We start from the raw sequence: 20236 nt of genomic DNA on the forward strand, positions 1-20236 counted from the left end.
AAGCAGGGTGGAAGATGCGGAATCGGTGGGTAGTTTGGAGGAGGATTCAAGAGGAGGGAGAGAAGCGGTGACTCTGTGAGCAAGCGAGGAGGGTGATAGAGTGGAGGTTACAGCAGACAGAAACAGTGGGGGTGAGGAGGGGAGGGAGGCAGGGGAGCAAGGGGGATGGAGAAGGAAATGAAGTGGTGATCAGGGGTAACAGTGGGGTTAGAAGAGGAGCAGTTCCTCAAAGAGATCAGGTCTAGGTTTCCAGCCTTGTGGGTGCTGCAGGGAGAGGTCAAAGGAGTGAAGTCGTGGTAAGAAGGCAGCAGACTGGGAGGCTGTTAGGCGGATGTTGAAATCTCCCAGGAGGATCAGTGGGGTGCCATCCTCAGGGAACGAGCTGGGTAGAGTCTGCACTTCCTGCAGAAATTAAGACCTCGTTTTTACTGGATCTACTCAAGTGTTTTCTTCACCAGATTGCTTCTTCTTTTCTCAGCTGATTTTAAACGTGCTGCACTGCAGCCTGCAGTGGGTGTTGGATAAAAGTGTCAACAGAGTCACTTTTTTGAGGTTGGGGTCTCAACTAGATGGTGATCATTTTAGGGGGGACCATAAAAATTCGGGAACCTCTGTTATGCACAGCTGTAGTGTAGTGGTATGGTTTCCTCAAGTCTCTGTCCAGGGAGTTTGGAGGTTAGGTGTAATCACGACATCATGCAGCAAGTTATTAAATTTGCAAACCAACCAGTCGATGAATATGAACATCTTTATTCTGAAGAGGACTCCACTACATGTACAGTGTGATGATTTTTCCCATGAGAAGCTGTGTGTACAAATTTGATAAAATAGAATAAATACATTGACTGGTGTAACGGTTTCAATGCTTGTTGGTTTAGTTTCAGAACGGAGCACTGAAATTAGGAGATGAAAAGGTTTTCCATTTCTCCAGTTCCATGGCTCATTTCTAAAACCATCCCAAAGAGCAGTACACAAAAACACACAACCTCAAACACGGACGATCAAACTCATCACAAAATGACACACAACAGGACGAAGAACAAGTCGAGATTTTTCATACACATTTTTCATGAGCAAATGTTCACAGTGAAGACCCAAAAGGAGAAACTGCGATCTTTAAGAAATTATTCTGCAAAAAAATGCTCACATATTTGCGCGTAGCCTTGACCTAGGAATGTGCGATAAGGCTATCCGTTGCTGAAACCCCCCATGCTAGTGTTTTGTGGAGCAGTGACCAGCCCCAAGCCCTGAGAATGGGGACAGAACAAATATTAGAGTGTAGCAATGATGTATTCAGTACACTGGCCAGTGAGAAGATGCTGAATTAATGTTACAATAAAATACATAATATATATACTTATTATTGCTAATGTTGGCTAAAGCTTCAGGCTACAATAAATGATTGTGAAGAGCAGCTTATTTGTGAATGCATGCATTGCCATAGGTCACTGACACACCACAGCTCCTCTTAAATGCAAAATACAGCGTATATTTATTTAGCAGTAAGACAACGAGCACACAAAGGGATAACAGTGCAATAGTCAAATACTGCCAACACTGCCCATCTCCCGTCAGCTCCAGTCAGTCGAAGCACACAAACAGCGGATCTCTGGTGCAGAGTCTTTGTGGCACATCAACGTCAGGTGACGACCGGACATACACACCAGTGGTTCAAATTATATACAGCTTATAGAAACCGCTTGCACAAAACATGCAGAAAGCCTCTGAAAAATAAATTAAGGGGGGGAAGATGCCCAACGGGAATGGATGCGGAGAGGCCTCTGGACACTCCAATTTCGAGGAAACGCTGAAGGGGTTCATCCCATTGGGTTTTTTTTTTTTTTTATCGCATTCAGCAGCAAGCTGGTTATTAAATGACATGTATGACAACTGTTTACGAAGGGTTCTGGGAGGATGGAGCCTGTATTGAATATTACTGAACATGTTTTACAGACATGGAAGAGCTGAATGATTACTTCTTCATATGTAATGGTGAGAATGTGTGTTACAGTCCAGGTATGGGGGTCTTCCTATCTTCCCAAAGCAAACGTCACAGATCAGCTGTAAGACAACAGCGGCACGGCAGAAAAGGACCTGGAACTCCTGCTGTGAACCTTCATAACTTAAAGTTGAAAAGAAAAAATTTGAAGGGAAAATAAATCAAAAATGCTGAATCAACATGAATTACAATTAAAAACAGTTGTAGATCACCTTTTTTGCCACATCCCCAACAAAACGCATGTATTTATAGAATTTACACATAATTCTTTGAATGTTTACAATGGGCCGGAACGGGATGGCGCGTGTCCTTGCTCCTGCCTACTCTGTCAGTCCGTCCTTTACAAGCTCCACAGCATGGCGACCGCCTTGCAGATGCCCACGTCGTTGTAGTTGAAGTAGCACAGACCGGCAAAGGTGACCGCTGACAAGCAGAGGAGGCTTGTGTTCGCCACCTTGATCTTCAGGTCTCCATGAACATAGTCCGTTAACACCTGGCCAATGCCCCTGTCAACAGACCCCCCATACAAGATTAGACCATAATCCGTTAAGACCCCCATACAAGATTAGACCATAGGTAAGCTAGGCCCCCCATTGCCGTCAATATCAGAACCAGAGCTGAACATTAATTTCTCTAACTGAAGTTTCTTGAGTGAGATATATTTTCCCTTTTACAAAGCTAACCTTCCTTTAAAAACACCATGCTTTTTATGCAGATACAATAGACTTTAGCATCATATTTCAGTCGTTTGTCTCTGACCAAGCTGTCTATGTAGGCGCTCTGGCCTACCTAGTAACACGGAAAATTCTGTTTAAATTCTGTTGAAGAATTCTCATTTATTCATATTTATTTATTTATTGCCAACCTCTAACTTGCCTGCAAACTCCTTAAAGGGATAGTTTACCTGATGGGGTTTTTTTTTTGTATGTTTTAGTGTACATTTTAGATCGGTCCCAACTGCTTGTGTGAGCTGAAGAATATTTTACATATTTAGAAACATTTCTGAAGACTCTTCTAAAGGTTGCCAAAGGCTGTTTAACTGTAAAATTATAAACGTCAGTTTTTACACTATACCAGTAGTTATTTCCTTGACTGCAGCATGAACTACAGGAACACGCTGGGCCTCTACAAGCTGCTCTGGACTTACCTTAAATATTTTCTTGCTTTAGCCCACAAATCCATAATGACCTAAACCTGCAAGGGGGCCTTCTGAAAGATCGAAAATATCCTTCAGCGCACACAAACCCGGGCTTGGGCCAGTTGAAAGCGTATATTAAGCAGAAGGTTTGTCAGAAAAAGAGAAGCCCAGAAAGTGAACCATATCTTTCAGTTCTGTGGCAATAGCTTACCATTGATAACCTATCAAACAAAACAGCACAACTAAGCATTTCTATTATCACACACAGGGCACAAAGATCCTGAGCGATATACCAGGGAAGATGGATTGGTGTAAGGTAAAGACATGGGCCATTCAGAAATATACAACCCTTTATCACAGTAGTTCTGAAGGGACCAAACATTCCAGTTGTACTAGGGGAAAATGGCAGGGGAAAACCATGATCAAGCTCAGAGAAATGGGAATCCCCTAGAATTCATTGGCAGTGTCAAAAACTTTTGCATAGAAAATATGTAAATCCATCTCGCTACATGGTAGGAAAGACAATTGGTACAATAGATATAGGAAGCCAGACTATGTAAACATAAGAATAAAATAAGTGACAACGAATTCATGTGTTTGTGAGTATAAATGTTATAGTATAGATGTTACAGAATTTTACCGTGCTACCAGGTAGGCTAGAGCGCACTGAAACCCACTGATGTGGTGCTGGCAGTGGCTAGCATAGGTCAGTTCCACCACCACTAAGCCTAAACTACTTACCCAGTAACTTTGCATATGATCACAAAGTTGGAGTTTTTGCTATCAGATGTGTCACAGTCAAGCATTTTGGCATGATCATGACTGCCTGTTCGGTATGAATTAAAACATGATTCCAGTAGTCAGCAGTACAGTGTGATAAAGCTACTGACATAGCTAGCCAGCAAAATACCTAGTTGTTTTATTGGTGGATGAGCTTCGTCATTCATGGTTGACGTAAACACAGGAGCGAAGCACGGAAAGAAATCCTGCACCCTGTGCCTTTAATGAAGGAGTGCTGCTGAGTCTCTTACCAGTGGCCATGGAGAGTGAGAGCAGCTGCCAGAGAGTAGTCCACAACAGGGCCGGGGTACAAGTAGGCGACTGGGCCCAAACTCAGGAGGAATATGCTCAAAACACGCTCCCCTGTCCAGTGCAGAGACGCAGCCTTGGACCCAGCTGCTGCTGTGTGCCAGAGACGCCAAGGGTCAAAGGAGCAGAAGAGACATGCAGCCTTCCCATCCATCACTGAATAAACCAAACAACACCCCCTAGTGGTCAAAGACCACAGCTAAATTTGACTTGAAATCTGCCCATTGAAGTCAGCAGCACTGGTGGTTTGCATTCCTTGCAACTATACAGGGACTGATTCATACCAGGTCAGTGGGATCTATGGCCAGTCAATAAACTATTAGGAATAATATAAAATCAGTGGTACTACAGGCTTCAAGGGCCATATTTTACTACCCCTGGTCTAGAGTTCTGCAAAAGCATCAAGCCTCTGGGGCTGGGTTGAAGACAACAAAAGCTTCCACAACTGTTTTACTAACGAATAATTGCACATTTCCAGAGACCTCTTGCTAAGGGTTGAGGAGGAATAGCTATGGTATAACACCAGTTCTTTAAATGTTACTCAGGTGATGCAGATTTTTTCAATGTCACTTGATGGTTACACCCAGGTTCAACCATACCATCCTGGGTATGGCAAAGCATGGGTATTGGCTGAATGCAAAATAGCAGCAAAAGTGGGGGAGGGGCATTTTGCATTTTGAATACAGAGTAATTTTGAAAACATTTTGCATCTTCAAAACAAAGTAAATTGCTCAGCAGACAGTACAAATTTGGAACTGTGCAGCACTTATCTTGCAAGTAGCATACTAAGGCACATCCTGGAGTTTATTATTAACTAACAAATGCATGTGCCTGAACCATTACATCATCATATAGCTGGAAAGGTGACAAAAGTTACTACAAATTGTGTTTATTCAGCTCAGTGGTGTAAGGTAGTATTCAGCCAAGACTAACCATATTGAGGAGGAGAGACATGTATCCGTGCTGCCAACAGGGAGGAGCGATCGCTGCTCTGTTTATGAGCCGCCAGAGGTCGAACAAGGAGAGAATTTCTGAGTAACAGAGCTGGGGAGGGGAAGAAACGTGGAGTGACTTTTACGGTTCTTTGAACAAAGTGCCAATTTCCCTTAAGCTTCAAAACACGACCGTTTTACAACCAACAAGTATCACTCCAACAGATCTAACCGCATAAAGCAATGTTGCTCAACAACGAGTATACTTTTACAGATAGTGAAATGTCGGCAAGCATATGCAGTACCACTCAAAGAAAACATTCGCTGGCGAAACGATAGTTACAAAACTGAACATTAGTTACCCATTAGTAAATAAACAACCAAAAAATAGCTGTGGTTCGAATTCGTTAAAAAGCGATTTGGCAGCAGCCCACCAAACCTTTCATCTAAATTAGCTGCTGCTTTGATGTATACTACTAGTAAGTTCAAAGTAACCTTAGCACTAACGTCGCTGAATAGCAGACGTCAGTGATAAAAATATAGCAAGGACTGTAGAGAATCATCTCTACCATGAGACTAGGGCGGGTGCTGTCTGCACAATAAATAATACCGTTACCTAACAACATTAGCTCGATTAAACCGCTAACCACTTAACACACAGTGCCTTCCACTTGTTCTGAATCCAACTAGAATTGCGGAGTTAAGTTCCGTTACTCAGACGAAAACGTTAGCTCGGCATATCAGCTGGATGCCTATTTTTCTGGTAAACAAAATTAACACCAAGACACGTATAATTAACTTGCATAATTATCAACTGTGTTCTGTCGAATACGGGTATATTGGAAATTCTGAATCTCTATCAAAGAGTCTAACCAGCTAACCGTTAGCTTACTGGTTCATAAGATTTCTAAAAAGTGAGTCACCGGGCGAGGTGATTGCGCAGGGAGACTCGGTGCAGTAAGTTGGCTTATTTGCCTTGCTTGCTAGTGTTCCATGATGCCCAACTACCTAACATTCAATGAAGTACAGTTTTTAGCAATTTATAACCGGTAAACAGTACTTTCAAACAGTTTGTCACAAAACGCATCGGTTTGAACTTGAAACGCCGTCGCCTTAGCTAGCAACTATTTAGCTTGCTAGGCTAGCTTCCTCATTAAAATCCCACTGTAAATTGCAAGCTAGCTAGCTAGCTAGCAAGCTACCATGGTTAATTTGCGCAAAACTGTGTATCCGCTTTCAACTGCCCGGTTTAAAGTTAACAATCGGAATATGCTCCTGCGAGTTACGTTTAACGCCTTAAGATACTTACGTTTAACACCTCTGTGACAGACAGAACTTATCCTGACAAGCGCCGCCATGGTGTACAAAAACCATCCAAGGTCACCGTGTTCACCCGGAAATAGAAACTCATCTCCAGCGCCACGAATATCCTCAAAGATGTTGTATCTCTGTTACAGACATACAAACCATATGCAGATACAAAAAGACAGGTGGCCTGCACCAAGAGGGCATTACTTCGGGACTTCCTACTGCTTTCTCTTATCCTTACTAATATAAATCACACTTTAAGTGAAACTGAATATTAACAAATTATTGTTCGCCAGTGTCGGTCTTAAATAAATTATTCAACTGATTAACCAATTGCAATGGTTAATTTAGTTCTAAACAATTCAGAACTCATATGGTTTTAACTAATAGTTTAGGGTTAAAGCCTGGTTGGTGATTCAAGTCCAGGTGTAGCCACGAAAAGATCTGCACAGCTGTTGGGCCCTTGTGCTCTTAACCCTGCATTCCTCCTGGGGGATTGTCTCCTGCTTCATCTAATCAAAGTCACTTTGGATAAAAGTGTCAGCTAAATAACAAATTATAATTAATTTAAATTTAATTAGAGTCATTACAGTCATGCATTCATTTATATATTTACTGTAACCAGATGACAAAATATAATGAAATGTATATTAATACATTTCGTAACATTTTGCTGTAATTGCTTTAAAAACTAATTTATTTAAAGTATCATTAAATTATGAAATGTTTATGTCAATAAACAGAAACAGTTCAAACAGCAAAATGTGGAATGTGTCTATGTATTCGCGTTGATCACAGAAGCTGAACAACGAAGCAGGCATTGAAGTAACATATCTTGTATTCCTTCACATATCTTTGCTCCTTCTTCCGGAATTTCCGGTATAGAGAACACACGTGGGTTTGGGGGCAAATAAGGATAGCAAAGACTTGATGAGTTGTAGAAGGTCATTGCTTTTTAAAAATAAAAAAATAGACGTTGATTAGTGTGAATAATCACAAACAGCGATACAGGGTGAAATGGCTGACTTCAACTCCGGTTTTGATCGAAGTGTCTCTGAAAACGCCGAGGCTACTGAGCTTCAGAAGATGATTGCTGTCGAACAGCAGAAAGCGCAGTTTCAGGCACAGGTATGGGTCGGCAAGCTAGATGGCTAACTACCCCAGCGTTTAATTTTGTTTTCAATTAAGATAGCTAAGTAACTAACGTTAGTTTTAGTAGCTACATTATTGTGATAATATCTAGCTACGCTACATTATTATTGTTTTAAACAGCTAGTACAGCAGTTTTGTGTTCGAATGAGTGACCGTAATGGTGATAGAATATCGAAATCGTCTAATACATGTGCGGAGATTTTTAACTGTGTTTTACTGAGTGACAACTGGCTAGATGTAACCTAGTAGAGCAGCCAGCCTAGTATATTTTCCAAGTGAGTGTGGCAACCTACCATATGTTTTAAAATTGAACTTTTAATAAGTAAGAAAGAAAAAGCCCTAAGCCGGTGCATTCCGTCCGAAATCATTTCCTGACGTCACCCTTTTAGATTTGAACGATTTCAAATCGTTCAAATCGTCGTCCCCCCCCTAAAGACACGTATATCTGCTTCAAAAAATAAACATATCGGTAAGCTTACAGTCAACGTTATCCACAGTTTCCATAATTTTTGTCCAAAATGAACAAATATGCTAAGTAGGTGATAGAAACTTCTTTACATCTCCTGAATATTCATGTTGTGCCTGCTATCACTTGAGCAGACTCCCGAGTATATGGTTAATAGGTCAGTCTAACGCATGGATTCTTAATCTGATGACTGAAAACATCATAGCTGTTAACATCCAATGTAAAGTGAGCTCGCAAAACACAACAGTAGGTTGTCATATTTATTGATGATGGCAATGGCTGCAATGGAGCCGGTAGAATATCAAAATAATGGCGATTGCTGACGTTGATGGCTGCAGTGGAGCCATGCCGTAACTCGGCGAAGTCAGAGCTGTCCTCATATCGCTCAGCCTAGCCAAGTCTTGTTGGAGGGACGGTGAGGCGAAACTTTACACTTCACAATGTCTGACCCACGACACCACTGCGGTCCATCTCTTTCAAAGGCACCTCATGCAGTTCCCTGAAAGAAAGCTGGGAAAACACCCAGGGGAAGGTGAGGAAGCAGAGTGGAACTTCTTGGCAACTGCCCATAGCAAAGGACCATATTACATTAATTACATTAATGGCATTTGGCAGACGCTCTTATCCAGAGCGACGTGCAATAAAGTGCATACCCATAACCAGGGATAAGTGTGCTGAAAGACCCGAGAGGGAAGTACAATTTCAACTGCTACCTGCACAACAAAGATAAGGACCTATTTGAATTATTATTATTATTATTTTTTTTTTATTTTTTTAAACAAACAAACAAACAAACAAAGCAAAAGTATGACCAAACCCCTTAACTAGCCAAACACTGCTTACCTAGCCAAACTAAAAATACTGATGCACAAAAAAGTAAATCACAGAAAAACAACAATTATGGTTCAGGGAGAGGTGCTACTTGAAGAGGTGCGTCTTCAGTTTGCGCTTGAAGGTGGGAAGAGATTCTACAGTTCTGACCTCAACGGGGAGTTCGTTCCACCACCGTGGACAGTAGTCGTGAGTGTGAGGTGGAAGTAATGTAATATCTTTTGCTTCTCGACTGAAAATGCTTAATGACGAGTCTATCAGCACGCTCCCCGATACTGAGAAGTTCATTGATCTTGACCTGTTTTTGGAGCAGGGGAGAGGACGCTGGCATTGACTGTCCGCCGCTTCTCCACCTGAGCTAGATCTAACTTATCTATAGTTGATTTTACAGACTTTTCTTTTACAGATTATTAGTTGTTTTTAAGCGTGGTTTATTGAGCATTTTGTGCACTGAGCTTTTTGTGCGGATTTTCCTACCTGCTGCCCCCCGTCTAACCCGCCGTTTCAGTCATCCATATTCGGATCAGCTGCACTCCTGGTTTACTTCAACGTCCACCACGCTCCAGCTCATGTCTCGGCCAGCGCTGTTGTGAGGTATTTCCCTGGGCAGTTTGTCAGCTGTCCCCGGTGCGGTTAGGCCTCGTTGCCTGGGACCGCTACCTCTACAGTAGCCAGCCCTCTGCTAGCCGCCCTTCAGCCAACTAGCGGCACTGGATAGCCTGGCTGGCTAACGGGTAACCCAACAATGCTGAAATATTTCACCTCTCAGCTGCTGGAATTTAACAACTGCACGACCCCCTCGTGCATTTCAGTTATCAAACGACTTGGACTTCTACGCCGACTTCGTTACACGCATAGAAGCTCCCGTCAAAAGTTTGTCTACTCCCAGCCTGGTCATTCAATTCCTTCCATCTGCTCTGCTTCACGCTCTGCCGCACCTCGCACACGTCATCAGAACATCGTCGCACCTGGATTTAGTAGCAGCACTGAAAACATAGTGAGGCTGCCTCACTCCAGGCTGCACAGAAAACGTGGAGTGGATTTCACACTGCACAGGCTGCACAGAAAAAGAGGAGTGGATTTCACAGTACTTCGCCCCATATAGAGATTCATTACTCCTTCTACCGTCAAAATGGAATTATTGAACATTCAATCCCTCAAACTCAAATCCACTTTCATTCATGACCACATACTGGACTAAGGGTTGGACCTCATGTGCCTCACAGAGACGTGGCAACAGCCAGGGGTCTATACCACTTTAAATAAAGCTTGTCCCCCCTGGTTACAAATACATTGAAAAATCCCGTAGCACTGGCCGCGGTGGTGGCCTGGCCGTATTCCACCGTTTAGATCTGGAGTTGTCCCCCCTCCCTCTGCCTAACCACTCGTCATTCGAATCCCTAGCATTTAAATGTAAACCCCCCTCCCCCACGACAATACTGCTCATCTACCGCCCACCCAAACCAAACTCTGCCTTTATCCCAGAAATGCATGACCTACTCACAACCCTCTGTACAACATCTGCCAATATCATTATTCTCGGAGATATAAACATTCATGTTGACACCCCCTCCTGCCACTCTGCCTCTGCCTTTCTACAACTACTGGACTGCCTAAACCTCACTCAACATGTCAACGTCCCAACACACAACAGGGGGGCGCACATTAGATCTGGTCATCACTGACTCTGCCCCCATCAGCAATCTCCTTGTGTATGACCTGGGTGTGACCCTGATCACAGGGTCATTGCACTGGAGCTGCCATTTCCACCCCCTCACACCAAGCCCAAGCGCCAAATCTCTTTCAGGAACATCATCATCAAAACATTAACACAGACGCCTTAATTTTGGACCTCCATGTGTTAGCCAGCGATTCAGTGGCTTTTTACAATAATACCCTGACCAGTCTCTTGGACCTCCACGCCCCAGTCAAAACAAGAACGGTTACTTTTTCACGCTCAGCTCCTTGGTTCACCTGCGAGCTGCGAAAAACGAAGGCAACTGGGCGTGTCCTTGAGCGACGCCTCAAGGCCACAGGCCTCACCGTCCACAAAATGGCCTACAAAGATCATCAAAAGGCCTATTCGAAATCCCTCAGAGACGCACAGTCAGAGTTTTATTCCAACTTAATTAACAATAGCCCTGGCAACTCCAAGCAGCTATTTTCCACAATAAACCAACTACTCAAACCGCAAACTCCCACACACACAGACATCACAGAGGAACAGTGCAATAACTTCATTACCTTTTTCAGAAACAAAGTCGACACCATCCGGTCCCATCTCATCAGCCCCTCCACTCCACCTGCCCCCACTGCCATCCCACAGCCAGGGATCTCCCAGCCTCTCTGCTGTTTCTCCGACATCACACAGCGAGAGGTTGAGGACACCATCAATACTATGAAATCCTCCACCTGTGCCCTGGACCCCGTTCCCACCGCTCTGGTTAAATCAAGCATTTGTGCCATAAGTCCCCTGATCACCAAAACCATAAACCTTTCCCTCCAGTCTGGCCACGTTCCCTCTGTTCTAAAAACTGCCATCATTACACCCCTCCTCAAAAAACCCACCTTGGACTTGGCAGTCCTTGCCAATTACAGACCCATCTCCAACCTCCCTTTCCTTTCCAAGGTCCTGGAAAAAGTGGTAGCTGCACAGCTCCAGGACCATCTCCAACTCAATAACATTGCAGAGAAGTTCCAGTCTGGCTTCCGCACCGCCCACAGCACTGAAACAGCGCTTGTCAGGGTTACTAATGACCTGTTGATGGCGGCTGATGCTGGCTCCCCTTCACTCCTCATCCTGCTTGACCTAACCGCAGCATTTGACACCATTGACCATCACATCCTCCTTAACCGTCTACACTCCGTCGGCCTCTCTGACTTTGCTCTGAATTAGTTCGAATCATACCTCTCCGACAGAACCGAGTACGTCTCTTTGGGAGGGAAAAAATCCCGGACCCATCCTGTCACCTGTGGTGTCCCCCAAGGATCCGTCCTCGGCCCCGTCCTCTTCACCCTCTACTTGCTCCCCCTCGGCCGTGTCATCAGCCAGTATGGAATTTCCTTCCATTGCTACGCTGATGACACACAACTGTACCTTAAGACTGACTCACCCCCCTCTGCAGCTCCGCCATCACCATCTCCATCATCCACACTCACTACCTGCCTGGAGGAGATAAAGGCGTGGATGAAATCAAACTTCCTACAACTCAACAGCTCCAAAACTGAAGCCATCCTAATTGGCACCCCCCAGGTCCATTCATCCTCCATAACCAGCATCTCTTTCTCCGGTCAAGACCTTCCCCTCTCATCCATAGTCACCAACCTGGGTGTGAAAATTGACCCTCACCTAAACTTTGAGGCCCACACTAAACACCTGTGCAAAACCTCCTTTTTCCACCTCAGGAACATTGCCAAACCCCGTCCCACACTCACCCTCCCAGATGCAGAAAAACTTGTCCACGCCTTTGTCTCCTCCAGGCTGGATTACTGTAACGCACTTCTCATCGGGATCCCTAGCAAGAGTCTCCTTAGGCTCCAATACATCCAGAACAGCGCTGCTAGGATCCTGATGAGAGTGCGTAAGTACGACCACATCACACCGATCCTCCACTCACTTCACTGGCTCCCCATCACCTCCCGGACTGAATACAAAATATCCCTTCTGACCCATCAGTGCATCCATGGAAATGCCCCCCCCTACCTCAAAGAACTCCTCACCCCAGAACCCTCCACTCAAAACCTTCGCTCTGCCAACACCAACCGCCTCCGTCCCCACAAGACCAAGCTCTGCACCATGGGCGACCGAGCCTTCTGCTCGGCTGCTCCCCGCCTGTGGAATGCCCTCCCTGACTACCTGAGAGCACCACAGACCACTGATGCTTTTAAAAGAGGACTAAAAACCTACCTCTTTACCAAAGTTTTTTCTTTGGTACATTCTTTCTACATTTTATGTGTTTTATCCCTGTTTTTACCCTTTAGCACTATGAGATTTGGTCTCCAAATCTAAAGTGCACTACAAATGAAATGCATTATTATTATTATTATTATTATTAAGTTTGGAGAGGGGGAGGTGCCAAGCGGCCTGTGGAGGCTGAACGAAGAGGTCTGGCAGGGGTGTAGGGTTTGATCATTTTTTGTAGGTAAGCTGGGGAAGACCCCTTAACTGCTTGGAAGGCTAGCACCAATGTTTTGAATTTGATGCGAGCCATGACAGGCAGCCAGTGGAGGGAAGTAACCAGGGGGGTGACATGAGAGTATTTGGGAAGGTTGAAGACCAGACGAGCTGCAGCATTCTGGATAAGTTCAACATATGATTGCATTGGACGAATGATAAAACGTTTGGCTACTAGAGCTAGTTTACAACACACATTTCAGGACCAAGCCCAGACTCCACATGACAGGTCATAACACGGCTGCTGTTGCACAACCAATTCTTGCCCTCACAAAGAAGAGGGGTGTCGTTATAGAGCCAGAATGCATTTAGTCTTTTTATCTGTGCAGTCCATGTCTTATCTGTGAGGCCCTATCGTTTTCTTACAGGATAACATGGGGTTTGTTCGTCAGCATTATGTACATGCTTAATTATGCATACAGAACAAACCTGAAACCAACAACATGAACTTCAGGAACTGGAAATAAGTGTCTATTCTTTAACATGGTAAATGGTTGGCATTTATATAGCGCCTTTATCCAAAGTGCTGTACAATTGATGCTTCTCATTCGCCCATTCATACACACACTCGCACAACAATGGTGATTGGCTGCCATGCAAGGCACCAACCAGCTCGTCAAAAGCATTTGTGGGTTAGCTTAGTTGTCTTGTTCAGGGACACTTCGACACACCCAGAGCGGGATCGAACTGGCAACCCGCCGACTGCCAGACGACTGGTCTTGCCTCCTGAGCCAATGTTGCCACATGGAATGGAGAAAAATCTTGAGTTTACACATTTTTGCAAATGAAGTTTTAAGAACAAATATTTGCATATTTATACTTATTTTTAGTATTGAAACTGTACATAACCTTGCTTTCCAATAATAAGCGAGCCATACTGCTGCATTTATTTTTTGGAAGATATCTGCGTCTAGGCTGGGTGGGGTTCCAATATGGGTCAACTTTAAGGGCCCCCGTCTCCTGAATGGTTGGTCATTCTGGTTAATCCAACCACATTCTTTAAGTGTCTAATATTGGTTTACGTGTTCGGATCTAAAAGGGTGAAGTCAGAAAGTCATTTGATTTTGGAAGGAATGCACCAGCCAGCGAGCAGGGACAAGTCGGTGCATGGTTGTCCTGTTTATGCCAATGCATTTTATTCTCCCACTCATGTAACGTTAAAGATGAGAGATTACTTATCTGCCTCAGTGATATGTATTTTTAAGTAAATTGCGTGGGTGCATCTGCATACAAAAAATGGAAACTATTTGAAAGCAGTTGTTTTGCCAGATTTTTTAAGTGATTGTAGTTATGTCACTGTGGGAGAGACCAGGACTACAGGGCAAACTGTCCTGAGCTGTGGTTGCAGTTTGAAAGAAATCATATATTAAACCTGCAATAAAACGAACCTCAGGTAAAGCATTTACTGGAAACAAACAGGTGGACAGTTATCTAAAAGCGATTACCAAAGACCTGATATCACTGAGTTTCCCTTGAAATGTAAAAGTATATTTTGTGCGTGCTTAGTGCATTACCTGCGGTGAGACTCCTGACGAATGAGATGCTTCAGTTTGGATAGCTTGTGCTCACAATTTGAGCTGTGATAAAATTGTCAGATACAATGTGTATGCCTTTATACTTCACATACTCAATCTCAATGGGCCGGTCTTCTCAGACCGACTTAAGCATTCTTCACAGAATCACTGCTAATGTTTTATTGTGACTGATTTAAATGTGACCGTCTGAGGCAACAGGCTCCATTGTCTTAAAACCAGTTCAGCGTACAAAATCATAAAGCCAATAGTCCTTCCTTAATGATCTCAAATAGTTTGTTGGAGATTTTAATGGAGCCTTTTGGACTTTTCTCTCTCTTGTCACAGGTGCACAACTTCACCGATGTGTGCTGGGATAAGTGCGTGGAGAAGCCGGGTTCAAAGATGGACTCACGGACAGAGACCTGCCTCATTAACTGTGTGGAGCGCTTTATCGACACCACCCTCACCATCACCAACCGCTTCACACAGATGGTACAGAAGGGGGCCCACTGATTCACGCACGTGTGTGTGTGTGTGTGTCACCAGAGCTTACCAACTCAACTTCGGGTCTAAATGTGTGCTGCACTTGGGACCTCTCTTTGACCTCTCATAGGCTCATGTAGCCTAATCTTTCTGGAAACATGATCATCACCTATCATACTTGATGTTACCAAGAGCAAAAACGAATATGGTTATGAACAGGCATATATATTTTTTTCCATTCTTCAAACATGCCTCTGCTTCTCATTTCTGGACATTACATCCCATCAGCCTCTGTGCATGGATTGATACGATGTACACCATTTGTTTTAGTGTTTGACAACATCTTATCACAGGCCTCTCCTTACCGCCATAATTCCATGTGTTGAAAAATGAAACCGATTAATGCAGTTTTAGCCATTTACAGTCTATTCAGTTGAGCCTATCAAATGTTTATTGTTATTGTGTGTGCAGAAATGGAATATTCAAATAAACATGTTTTTGTTACTTTTTTCTTTAAGTAGCTGGTCATATCCAGTCAGCAGTATGAGGCTGGTTGGAAGAATTCCTGGGCCAACAGGTAGATCTTGTTAAAGAACAGGTAGTTGCACAAAGCCACATAAAACCACGGTTCCTTTGTATATAACCTGTAATCCAAGGATTCTGAAATGGGTCTGGGACAGAGGTCCTTAGAAAAAAGAAAAATATATACCTCATATTTGTGTTCGTATGAGTGACCGTAATGATGATGGAATATCGAAATCGTCTAATACATGTGCAGAGATTTTTAACTGTGTTTTACTGAGTGACAACTGGCCAGATGTAACCTAGTATATTTTCCAAGTGAGTGTGGCAACCCTACCATATGTTATGCGCGAAAATTGAACTTTTAATAAGTAAGAAAGAAAAAGCCCAAAGCCGGTGCTTTCCGTCCAAAATCATTTCCTGACGTCACCCTTTTAGATTTGAGAAATTTCAAATCGTCCCCCCCCCCCCAAAGACACGTATATCTGCTTCAAAAAATTTACATATCGGTAAGCTTACAGACAACGTTATCTACAATTTCCATATTTCTGGTCCAAAATGAACAAATATGCTATGTAGGTTATAGAAACTTCTTTACATCACCTGAATATTCATGTTCTGCCTGCTATCAGTTGAGCAGACTCCCGAGTATATGGTGGATAGGTCAGTCTAACGCATGGATTCTTAATCTGATGACTGAAAACATCATAGCTGTTAACATCCAATGTAAAGTGAGCTAGCAAAACAACAGTAGGTCTTCATATTTATTGATGATGGCAATGGCTGCAATGGAGCCGGTAGAATGTCAAAATGATGGCGATTGCTGACGTTGATGGCTGCAGTGGAGCCATGCCGTAACTCGGCGAAGTCAGAGCTGTCCTCATATCGCTCAGCCTAGCCAAGTCTTGTTGGAGGGACGGTGAGGCGAAACTCTTTACACTTCACAATGTCTGACCCACGACACCACTGCGGTCCATCTCTTTCAAAGGCACCTCATGCAGTTCCCTGAAAGAAAGCTGGGAAAACACCCAGGGGAAGGTGTTCTACTTCTCCGATGGTTTTGCAGCACAGTACAGAAACTGTTAAGCCTTCCAGAACCTATGCCTCCACTTGAAAGGCTTTGGTGAAGAAGCAGAGTGGAACTTCTTGGCAACTGCTCATAGCAAAGGACCATATGATTGCATTGGACGAACGATAAAACGTTTGGCTACTAGAGCTAGTTTACAACACTTATTTCAGGAACAAACACAGACTCCACATGAATTGTGCTCATTTCTTAAGGACAGTGTCCTGACTGGAGATATCCTACCAGGTAAGGGGAATCTTCACTACTTTCAACCTATTTCCAGGACAGGTCATAACACGGCTGCTGTTGCACAACCAATTCTTGCACCCACAGAGAAGAGGTGTGTCGTTATAGAGCCAGAATGTATTTCGTCTTTTTATCTGTGCAGTCCATGTCTTATCTGTGAGGCCCTATCGTTTTCTTACAGGATAACATGGGGTTTGTTCGTCAGCATTATGTACATGCTTAATTATGCATACAGAACAAACCTGAAACCAACAACATGAACTTCAGGAACTGGAAATAAGTCTATTCTTTAACATGGTATATGGTTGGCATTTATATAGGGCCTTTATCCAAAGTGCTGTACAATTGGTGCTTCTCATTCGCCCATTCATACACACACTCGCACAACAATGGTGATTGGCTGCCATGCAAGGCACCAACCAGCTCGTCAAAAGCATTTGTGGGTTAGCCTAGTTGTCTTGTTCAGGGACACTTCGACACACCCAGAGCGGGATCGAACTGGCAACCCGCCGACTGCCAGACGACTGGTCTTGCCTCCTGAGCCAATGTCGCCACATGGAATGGAGAAAAATCTTGAGTTTACACATTTTTGCAAATGAAGTTTTAAGAACAAATATTTGCATATTTATACTTATTTTTAGTATTGAAACTGTACATAACCTTGCTTTCCAATAATAAGCGAGCCATACTGCTGCATTTATTTTTTGGAAGATATCTGCGTCTAGGCTGGGTGGGGTTCCAATATAGGTCAACTTTAAGGGCCCCCGTCTCCTGAATGGTTGGTCATTCTGGTTAATCCAACCACATTCTTTAAGTGTCTAATATTGGTTTACGTGTTCGGATCTAAAAGGGTGAAGTCAGAAAGTCATTTGATTTCGGAAGGAATGCACCAGCCAGCGAGCAGGGACAAGTCGGTGCATGGTTGTCCTGTTTATGCCAATGCATTTTATTCTCCCACTCATGTAACGTTAAAGATGAGAGATTACTTATCTGCCTCAGTGATATGTATTTTTAAGTAAATCGCGTGGGTGCATCTGCATACAAAAAATGGAAACTATTTGAAAGCAGTTGTTTTGCCAGATTTTTTAAGTGATTGTAGTTATGTCACTGTGGGAGAGACCAGGACTACAGGGCAAACTGTCCTGAGCTGTGGTTGCAGTTTGAAAGAAATCATATATTAAACCTGCAATAAAACGAACCTCAGGTAAAGCATTTACTGGAAACAAACAGGTGGACAGTTATCTAAAAGCGATTACCAAAGACCTGATATCACTGAGTTTCCCTTGAAATGTAAAAGTATATTTTGTGCGTGCTTAGTGCATTACCTGCGGTAAGACTCCTGACGAATGAGATGCTTCAGTTTGGATAGCTTGTGCTCACAATTTGAGCTGTGATAAAATTGTCAGATACAATGTGTATGCCTTTATACTTCACATACTCAATCTCAATGGGCCGGTCTTCTCAGACCGACTTAAGCATTCTTCACAGAATCACTGCTAATGTTTTAATGTGACTGATTTAAATGTGACCGTCTGAGGCAACAGGCTCCATTGTCTTAAAACCAGTTCAGCGTACAAAATCATAAAGCCAATAGTCCTTCCTTAATGATCTCAAATAGTTTGTTGGAGATTTTAATGGAGCCTTTTGGACTTTTCTCTCTCTTGTCACAGGTGCACAACTTCACCGATGTGTGCTGGGATAAGTGCGTGGAGAAGCCGGGTTCAAAGATGGACTCACGGACAGAGACCTGCCTCATTAACTGTGTGGAGCGCTTTATCGACACCACCCTCACCATCACCAACCGCTTCACACAGATGGTACAGAAGGGGGCCCACTGATTCACGCACGTGTGTGTGTGTGTGTCACCAGAGCTTACCAACTCAACTTCGGGTCTAAATGTGTGCTGCACTTGGGACCTCTCTTTGACCTCTCATAGGCTCATGTAGCCTAATCTTTCTGGAAACATGATCATCACCCATCATACTTGATGTTACCAAGAGCAAAAACGAATATGGTTATGAACAGGCATATATATTTTTTTCCATTCTTCAAACATGCCTCTGCTTCTCATTCCTGGACATTACATCCCATCACCCTCTGTGCATGGATTGATATGATGTACACCGTTTGTTTTAATGTTTGACAACATCTTATCACATGCCTCTCCTTACCGCCATAATTCCACGTGTTGAAAAATGAAACCGATTAATGCGTTTACAGTTGAGCCTATCAAATGTTTATTGTTATTGCGTGTGCAGAAATGGAATATTCAAATAAACATGTTTTTGTTACTTTTTTCTTTAAGTAGCTGGTCATATCCAGTCAGCAGTATGAGGCTGGTTGGAAGAATTCCTGGGCCAACAGGTAGATCTTGGTCAAAGAACAGGTAGTTGCACAAAGCCACATAAAACCACGGTTCCTTTGTATATAACCTGTAATCCAAAGATTCTGAAATGGGTCTGGGACAGAGGTCCTTAGAAAAAAGAAAAACATATACCTCATATATAACCTTTCATTGCTGAAGTATCGCACATTTTTGCACTGTGTAGAGTGGTGCCTGACCGTAGTGATTTAATGTAATTTTGTAACCAGTGTTTCAATGTATTTCGAAATACAGCCCAAAATTCTAAACCAAAAAGTATATGTCTGGTCCCTAACCTTTTTTTAAGAATGGCTACAAGGGTTTTCAGGCCTCTCCACATTTGGCTTACTGTCTTGTAAGTTAAAAGCAAAGCTATTATAACATGGATTGTGTTTGGCAATCTCAACAGATTTTAGGCACATTTCCTGATAAGTGCATAAATGACAGCTGAAAACCGTTATGTCCCTATTTGAAACGTTTTACTGCAATCGATTTTATGTCTGTGTACAGCCAATTAGCTCATTTAGCCAGGGAAATTGGTAGTATGGAATGCCTGCAATTCTTTATCCTGTCACTGTACTCTAGGCTAAGATATAAACGTGGTGGATGGTGGAAACGTGGAGAAAAAACCGAGCTGGCTTGCTGAAATAGTGAGCAGTATGAAAATGATCCACTTTCTACACATTTTTTTTGTAGTAATTTATTTTTTTGTTATATTTAAAAACATGTAAGTCATTAGGTTTCAGTGAACTATAAAACATGATGCAAGCCTCCTTGAACACAATGATCTGGATCAACTGGCATGAAAACTGGATGAATACCAAGAAAAAATACAATTATATCCTAAATTCCATTGTGAGGGTTGTATAGTACAAGAAGCAAATGCATGAAGTTCTTCTAATCTATTAAGATAAATAATCAATTTTTAATAATTAGGCAGAAGTACCAGATGTT

The 20236-nt window shown here is 43.1% G+C and overlaps 2 protein-coding genes across 6 annotated transcripts; one reads left to right on the plus strand and one right to left on the minus strand.

The window, feature by feature from the left end:
- Window positions 1-734: 734 nt before the first annotated feature.
- Window positions 735-6701, minus strand: sdhdb (succinate dehydrogenase complex, subunit D, integral membrane protein b). Of its 2 annotated transcripts, none has more exons than XM_061216625.1 (4): window positions 6468-6701; window positions 5160-5270; window positions 4169-4316; window positions 735-2505 (listed from the first exon to the last, which is right to left on the minus strand). In XM_061216625.1, exons 1-4 carry the CDS (start codon window positions 6514-6516, stop codon window positions 2340-2342), a joined length of 474 nt encoding a protein of 157 aa, XP_061072609.1. In that variant the 5' UTR covers window positions 6517-6701; the 3' UTR covers window positions 735-2339. The 2 variants fall into 2 exon arrangements, with proteins under 2 accessions (XP_061072609.1, XP_061072607.1); XM_061216623.1 differs by having other exon boundaries at window positions 4169-4319; window positions 6468-6693.
- A 647-nt stretch (window positions 6702-7348) lies between these two features.
- Window positions 7349-19211, plus strand: timm8b (translocase of inner mitochondrial membrane 8 homolog B (yeast)). 4 transcript variants are annotated; one of them, XM_061216627.1, is made up of 4 exons: window positions 7349-7594; window positions 14949-15095; window positions 15608-15684; window positions 18591-18706. In XM_061216627.1, exons 1-3 carry the CDS (start codon window positions 7484-7486, stop codon window positions 15665-15667), a joined length of 318 nt encoding a protein of 105 aa, XP_061072611.1. In that variant the 5' UTR covers window positions 7349-7483; the 3' UTR covers window positions 15668-15684; window positions 18591-18706. The 4 variants fall into 4 exon arrangements, with proteins under 4 accessions (XP_061072611.1, XP_061072610.1, XP_061072613.1 ...); XM_061216626.1 differs by lacking the exon at window positions 15608-15684 and having other exon boundaries at window positions 18591-19211; XM_061216629.1 differs by lacking the exon at window positions 18591-18706 and having other exon boundaries at window positions 15605-15625.
- The last annotated feature ends 1025 nt before the right edge of the window (window positions 19212-20236 follow it).

The sequence above is a fragment of the Conger conger genome, chromosome 13, assembly GCF_963514075.1.
Source record: "Conger conger chromosome 13, fConCon1.1, whole genome shotgun sequence".
NCBI classification, from domain to species: Eukaryota; Metazoa; Chordata; class Actinopteri; order Anguilliformes; family Congridae; genus Conger; species Conger conger.